This window comes from Lepisma saccharinum, chromosome 21 (assembly GCF_977018435.1).
Source record: "Lepisma saccharinum chromosome 21, izLepSacc3.1, whole genome shotgun sequence".
In the NCBI taxonomy this organism is placed as follows: Eukaryota; Metazoa; Arthropoda; class Insecta; order Zygentoma; family Lepismatidae; genus Lepisma; species Lepisma saccharinum.
Genome location: NC_139249.1, coordinates 25,150,003 through 25,158,280, shown reverse-complemented (window position 1 = coordinate 25,158,280; position 8,278 = coordinate 25,150,003). Strand labels below are relative to the sequence as shown.

Below are 8,278 nucleotides of genomic sequence, written 5' to 3'. Positions count from 1 at the left end.
TGTTTCTATGCACAGAATTGATTCCATGACTGTCCCATTCTTTACATAGCGGATTCCTATGGCTACGTTTTCTCTGTTGTTTTCATCTCGTGTACCATCTTCAAGCAAAGTATGCAAAGGAACATCTGCACTATTAATGTCACTAACAATGTTTTCACGTACGATTTCAACCATTATTTCAATAATGTCATTTTGAATTTCAGGAGATAAATAAGATGCGATTTTAGGTATCTGCTTAAAACAGTCTGCCAGTTTCTCATCTTTTCGAAGTGTGAATTCGAAAAGATTTCGAAACAGGCTTTGTTCTTCATGTTCTTCTGAGTGGTACGTCCCCATAAGAGGTAGTTCGTTTATTGCAAGGAACTGAATAACTTCAGCAATGCTCTTGATATAATATTGATTGTCGGGGAGCGAGCCCCGTTCCGGTTTGTATCCAAAAACTTTCGGTGGTTGGATAGGTGAATTTGCAAAGGACACTCACCATATGTAAACTACATGTTTAATGACAGACACATAAGTTTACATACATTACACATTCCCTGTCACACAGATGACAAGAGAAAACTGTAGACACAAAACGACGTCCTGCAGCCATACTTGTTGCGCACTCGAAGACAAGTGTTGCCAACACCTACTTGGCAAATATAAAGAAAAATGTCTTGGCCGCCATGTTGGATCCGAGTACATTGCGGGGGCCAACATACCGCCCACCTTGAAATATATAATTTCAAAAAAAATAAAAAATAAATGGTACACTGCAAACAAAAAATATGAAAAACAATTTTACACATATTGTACACTAGAACTACTTGAAATTATTGAATACAAATGTTCAATTTTTCAATTTTCACAATCATTATTAAATGGCAAAAGACATAGCTTTACAACTGGTCTTTTGTAATTGCCGGTACTGGTTTTCACTGTAACAGTCCTTACGAGTCCATCAGTACCTGGATGAACATCACATATTCTTCCAAGTTTCCATTGCTGTGGAGGAAGCTGATCATCTCTGATGAGAACCAAATCACCAACTTGAAGATTTTTCTGTTGTGTTCTCCACTTCGAACGTTGTTGCAGCTGGGTGAGATAGTCTCGAGACCAACGTTTCCAGAAATGTTGCATCAAATTTTGTGTAAGTTGCCACCTTGAAAGTCTATTAAGTTTATATGTGATAAGATGTCTTTCTGGAGCTGACACCAATGCATCTCCTATCAGAAAGTGTCCTGGAGTAAGAGCTTGCATATCATTTGGGTCACTGGAAATGGCTGTGAGTGGTCTCGAATTTAAACACGCTTCAATCTGTGCTAATACAGTGCACAATTCTTCAAATGTGAGCAACGTATTTCCCACAATTCTTTTAAGATGGAATTTCACTGATTTTATTCCACTTTCCCATAATCCTCCTGCATGAGGATTTAGAGGTGTGTTGAAATGCCATTGTATTCCCAAACTGCTCAGATTATTAGCTATTTCTTCATTGTGCTTGCAATTGTTCACAGTTTTTAAGATGTCTTTTAGCTCTTTGTTTGCACCAACAAACGTAGTACCACAGTCACTGTACATATCACGTGGCTTTCCTCGTCGAGACACAAATCTTCTAAGAGCAGCTAAAAAGGCTGATGTGGTTGCACTACTCACTACTTCAAGATGAATAGCCTTAGAGGAAAAGCAAATAAACAATGCGATGTAGCCTTTGTAACTTCGACGAGAACGACCACTCATTTCCTTAAGAATTACTGGTCCAGCGTAATCCACTCCACATTGTAAGAATGGCCTATTAACTGTTACTCTTGGTGATGGCAAGTTTCCCATTAGTTGTTTTGATGTGGTGGGATTATAGCTATGGCACGTCACACATTTTTTCACTAATTGACGCACTCTGTCACGACCGTGAATTATCCAAAATTTCTGGCGTAGCGTTGCAAGAACCAGTTGTGGCCCTGCATGCAACAGAATAATGTGCTCATATGCAATAATTAAGTCTGTTAATCTATGCTTTTTGGGTAGCAAAATAGGATGCTTGGCACTGTATGGAATGTTACTGTGTTTCAATCTGCCGCCCACCCTGAGAACACCTAGTTCATCAAAAAATGGATTTAAACTATGCAAGGTACTCCCTGAAGGTATGGGTAAACCATTGTTAAGAGCATTAATTTCACTGGCAAATTCACTCTGTTGCACAATTTTCACTAACACCAGAAGTGTGTCCCACAACTCTTTTGTGCTCAATGGACCATGCAGCTTGTTGGTTTTGTTGCGGGCATTGAAAATGAACCGTGTACACCAGGTCCCTACACGTTGCAGTTTATTTAGAGAAGAATACCTCTCAAATAATGGGTTGTCTTGTGTTGACACAAGGCTTACAACAGACTGCTTCTGTTCTACACTCACTTCACTATATTCTTGTATGTCACACTTGTTTTCAAGCAATTGTAGCTCATGTAAAAATGGAGGCCCTTGCCACCATAAATAATGTGTCACTAAGCTGGAAGGGGGAATCCCAGGACTAGCACAGTCGGCAGGATTGTCTTTACTGCTGACATGACACCACTTTATATCACCTTCCTCTTGTATTTTAGAGACCCGATTCGCCACAAAAGTTTTCCAACGACTAGGACATGAAGCTATCCAAGCTAACACTATTTTGGAGTCCGAATAGGAGGTAACAGTTGTGAAGTTGACTGGCAATGCTTTTCGCACATAAGTAATGAGGCGAACCAACAATAATGCAGCACAAAGTTCCAGTCGTGGAAGTGTTATCTTTTTCAGAGGAGCCACTCTTGTTTTTGAGGCAACAAGTTTAACCTGGACTTGTTCATCTGCACAGACACACCTAAGGTAAACAACCGCTGCATAGGCTGCTTCAGATGCATCACAAAACCCAACTAAATGAAGCTCGATACAGTCTTTTGGAATGATGCAGCGTTCAATTCTAATAGTTTGCAAATTTGGTAAATCACTGCAGTAACTAACCCACTTATCAACTACATTAGTTGGAAGTTCATCATCCCAGTCAAGTTCTAATTTCCACAGATCTTGTATCAATAATTTGGCTTTCACTGTGGTAGGTGATAGCCAGCCCAAAGGATCAAATAACTTAGATATCTCAGAGAGGAGAAGTCGCTTGGTCAACACAGAATGCACAATTGGACTCACTACATTAAAGGAGAAATGATCCAAGGAAGGACACCACTGAATCCCCAATGTTTTCTTACAGTCGCTGTCATTAAATTGAAACGGCATGTTACTTTCAAGCAATTCGCTTGGAATACTGTCTAACACCTTAGGATCATTAGAGGACCATTTGCGAAGTTCAAAACCACCTTTAAGCAGGAGTTGGGTTAGTTGATGGTACAGTTCTATAGCACCCTCCGTAGAATCACTCCCACTTAAAAAATCGTCTATGTACACATGATTAAGTAACACATTTGAAGCAAGGGGGAAATTTGCACCTTCATCTTCACGTAATTGTTGCAGACACCTCGTAGCTAAGTATGGTGCACAAGCAGTACCATAAGTGACAGTCAATAATCTGAAGTCTTGAAATGGTTCACTAGGATCCTCTCTCCACACAATTCTCTGAAAGTCTGTATCCTGTCGATTGATTTTCACTTGTCTATACATTTTTGAGATGTCAGAAGTTAAGGCTACTTGATGTATTCTGAATTGTAATATCACACTAATGATATCACTTTGTAACTTAGGGCCAATCATTAAAGTGTCATTAAGAGAAACACCTGTAGACGTTTTACAACTGCCATCAAAAACTACACGAATAGGTGAGGTCGTACTGTCTTTAAATACAGGATGATGAGGAAAATAATAGCTTTCACTAGGCACCTTATGTATTTTTTCAGGGGGGATGAGTTCCATATGTCCAAGTTCTCTATACTCAGTCATGAAAGCATTATACTGTTTACGAAGTTCAGGGGAGTGAGAAAGTCTGCGTTCTTGACTTTTAAGTCTCCTAACTGCTGTTTCTCTTGAAAACCCTAACACCACATCATTATTCTTAAATGGTAAGCTAACTACATATCGACCATTCTCTCGTTGGTGAGTAGCTATGAAATGTGCTTCACACCTTTTCTCTTCTGACGTTAAATGATTAAGGGTTGGCAATGCTTCAAGTTCCCAGAAATTACGTACGTTAGTATTCAAATCACATGACACATGGAAAGATGAGACTGAGTTGGTATTTGCATTACCAACACTACCATCAATTTGCCCTGATAACACCCAACCGAAGACTGTTTCTAAAGCTGATGGAGTACCAGGAGGTCCCACGCAGCGTCCACTTCCCAACAATAAAGGAAAAATATCACAGCCCAGTAAAATATCCACAGGAGCACTCACGTTAAATGTAGGATCAGCCAAGGGTAAGCCCTGTATGTGTGACCAAGTGCATACCCCTGGTGCTTGCACCCTTGGCAAATTACCTGTAATTTTCTTCACTACCACAGCCCTGACACTGTACAGTTGTGTCTTGCACTTTGACAGAAACTGAACATTGGCTATAGCATTGGCTGTGTAAACACCCCTTTCAGTTATGCCAGAAATATTTATGTTTGTGCGTTGCTTAGGTAACTGCAACCTTTGTAAACATGTTTCAGACACAAAGGACACTTCCGATGCGGAGTCTAGGAGCACACGACAAGGCTGAAAGTAACCCTGTTTGTTTTTAACATTAACAATAGCAGTACATAACAATACTTGTGGTACACCAGAGGTTTTAACTAACTTGTTTTCTGCAACATGAGACGACACTTGTGGGGGAGAGAAACTGGTCGACTGCCCATTCTTGTTAGCCTTGTCAAAATGAATTAAAGTATGGTGATATTTTCCACAGACGCGACACCCGTTTGATGTACATACTCTTAATTTGTGCTGTTCAAAACAATTAAAGCAAAGCGCCTTCTCTTTCACAAAACTGTGCCTTTGTTGCACGGACATTTGAAGAAACTCTTCACACTTGTGTAGTTTGTGTTGCTTGGTGCGGCATTTCGGGCAGAAGGAAACAGCTGATGTTACAAAGGAAGAGGTTGAAGGCTTATTATGACTCACCGCCTTCCGCCGATTGTTGTTTTCACTTGCCATTGACGACAATGCACGCGCACGCTGATCTAGGAACTGGGTCAACTCGGAAAAACTAGGCACTTCTTGCGACGTGAGAGAGAGTTCCCATTGTTTTCTTGACTCAGGATCGAGCTTTTTTGTTGTATGATAAACAAGAATTGCGTCCCAAGATTCAACAGGTACACCGAGCACCTTTAAAACACGAATGCACTCATTTGTAGTGTCGATAAGACGACGTAAACTTGTGTGCGAGTTCTCATTCACTTGCGGCTGATTCACCAGTCGCTGGACAGTGTTGCTAACTAATTCCCTCTTGTTAGAATAGCGGTTATTGAGCAACTCCCACGCATGTTTATAGTTTTCATCTGTCACTGCTAACGATTGTATAAGCAAGGCAGCCTCGCCCTTGAGAGAAGCCTTCAAATACTGAAGTTTTTGTGCACCACTTAAGTTCGCGTTTTTATCGACACTTGCACTAAACAAATCATGAAAACTTAGCCAGTCCTCCAGCGATCCGCTGAAGGAAGGAATTTCCAATCTTGGTAGTTTAACTTCACCTACTTGTTGCTGGGGTGGGCTGTCACGTGATGATGACGTCACTGATGTAAGACTTCCTGATGCAGTTAATTGTACTGACCGAAGCTTGTAGACAATCTGATCAAGTCTGTCTTCTTCCACACCTAATTCACCTTCATACCTTTCGAAGTCACTAGCGTCCCTTGAAGCCAGATCGATTAATAACTGTTTGCAGTCACTTGATAGTTGCGTCGCTTTATCACCACACAAAGACATCGTGGCATTGTCTAAAGTTCCGGAATTGACACGATTCTCGAGACGCGTAATCTCACGTTTTAGCACTGTCTTTGCTGCGAGAATTCGCTCCATTTTGACGCGTTCACGAACCGCGAACCGACCGAAAATTGGCAAACCGGATTGCACTACACGCTGGTAACGAAAGATGCTTGTTTAGGCCAGCACCACGCCTTGATGACGTCAGTTTCTTTGTTCGCGTCTCGCGGGCGAGGAACTAACGAACGGAAAATACGAAAAGTGTGATAAGAAGTTCTGTACAGAGACTGTCTTTGTCACACAAATGCACACTCACAGTCACAGTTCACAAATATGCATGTAGAAAAACACAAAGTCACTAGAATCACTGTGTGACAGGGAATGTGTAATGTATGTAAATTTATGTGTCTGTCATTAAACATGTAGTTTACATATGGTGAGTGTCCTTTGCAAATTCACCTATCCAACCACCGAAAGTTTTTGGATACAAATCGGAACGGGGCTCGCTACCCGACATGGTCCTCCGGGCCGGATGACCATGTCGGGGAGCGAGCCCCGTTCCGGTTTGTATCCAAAAACTTTCGGTGGTTGGATAGGTGAATTTGCAAAGGACACTCACCATATGTAAACTACATGTTTAATGACAGACACATAAGTTTACATACATTACACATTCCCTGTCACACAGATGACAAGAGAAAACTGTAGACACAAAACGACGTCCTGCAGCCATACTTGTTGCGCACTCGAAGACAAGTGTTGCCAACACCTACTTGGCAAATATAAAGAAAAATGTCTTGGCCGCCATGTTGGATCCGAGTACATTGCGGGGGCCAACATTGATTCTTTTCAAGAACATTCTGATTCACTAGTGTAGAAATAGATTTTCCCACCAACGAACGGTTTTGCTTTTCTGCCCACCTTGACATTGCTTCTATGTGTGTAAGTGTCGCATCATGTGTCACTAGCCCTGCTTTGGTTTTATCGAGAGCTGCCTTCCAGTTCTTAAAGGTTTTAGATGTAAAGGCCACTTCTTTGCATCCGAAAGGCCGAAATTGTCTACAAGCATAGCAGAATGCTGCGTCTAGAAACTGTGAATACTCTAACCATTTCAACCTTTTAAACCAATCACTTTGAAAACATCTTCCATCAGCATTTCGGGGGTAATGTTTGAGGTTTAGCTGTTTAATTTCCTCACCTGGTTTGGAAATGTTCTTTACATCTGTAGGCAAGAAATCCTCTTCTTGATTGGAGGCAGCCGTAGATGGGGAAAGAGTAGGTACGGTGGTTGCCGTGATCAAAGATTCAGATGTTTTTGTACGAAATATAAATTTATCCATGGTGCTGGGGTATCGTTAAAATATCACAACACTACACACCAAGGACGAAACATGGTTATATAATTCGTCACTAAAACCACTCACTATTACACGAATCAGTTTTACGAAGATATGAAACACAACAACACCCGCGCAAATGCGAAACCTTCTCTACACGAATGAAGAACTCAACAAAGTGTTTTTGTCAATTTTCCCCAACAGGGAATGGCAAGCCCTTATATTCCACCCCCGACCGGGCAATAAAACTCCCCTTCGCAAAACTTGGGAGCCGATTACCTTTGATGCAGATGGAAAAGACCTGCTACAAGGGAAAGCGGAAAGAGGTGGAGCGAAGGTGCATAGATCCCCTGTGGAAGAACTTTAGAGAACTTTCTAAATACTTCCCGTTACTTAAACTTCGGTTTATAAACAAGGTGAACAAATGTGATAGCTGCTCTTCATGTTCTGTGAATTTATCCTTCTATCAAGTTTTGAGCAAATAATATCCACTCTCTACATTTTCACTTGTCACGGCAAACAAATTATGCAATAGTTTTACCTAATACCAGGGGGTTGACGACAACGCCAGAGTGGCTGACGACAATGCCAGTGGGGCTGAGCACCCCGTGGCTCCTGCCTGGCTACGGGCCTGCCCCCTACAACTTTTACTTCGGAACTGAGTTTGTTGACTCTCATCTAGCCAGGCACCCCCAAAGACGATTGGGGGCCAGAAAGGGCCAGAAATAGCCATGAAGGTCGACCGCCAGCTGAAATGCAACTAGTATAAACCAAGATATCTTGCTTCCAGCGTGTTATATTATAATTATATAATACATGCATCATAAACGTTACGACACTAGATCAAAGATTTCGTGAAGTACGCTTTGTTTCAACAGTTTCAACTAGGGATACTTCACATATCTGAGCGCTCAAGGGGCATTGCTCACATCGCTCAGGAAAGTTACTAAGCGCTCAAGGAGAATTGATCACTTCGCTGAGCTAAGTAAATATTAGCTAACTAACTAACTAACTAACTCTCTAGCCTTCCATCTTTCCCTATCTTGAGCAAGTTCTATATACTCTTTTCCATCCCTACC

The 8,278-nt window shown here is 41.4% G+C and overlaps 1 protein-coding gene across 1 annotated transcript; it reads right to left on the bottom strand.

Moving 5' to 3' along the window:
- Nucleotides 1-840: 840 nt before the first annotated feature.
- On the bottom strand, nt 841-5,865 carry LOC146004112 (uncharacterized). Its single transcript, XM_083142777.1, has one exon. The coding sequence runs from the start codon at nt 5,863-5,865 to the stop codon at nt 841-843; it is 5,025 nt and encodes a 1,674-aa protein (XP_082998903.1).
- Nucleotides 5,866-8,278: the final 2,413 nt, after the last annotated feature.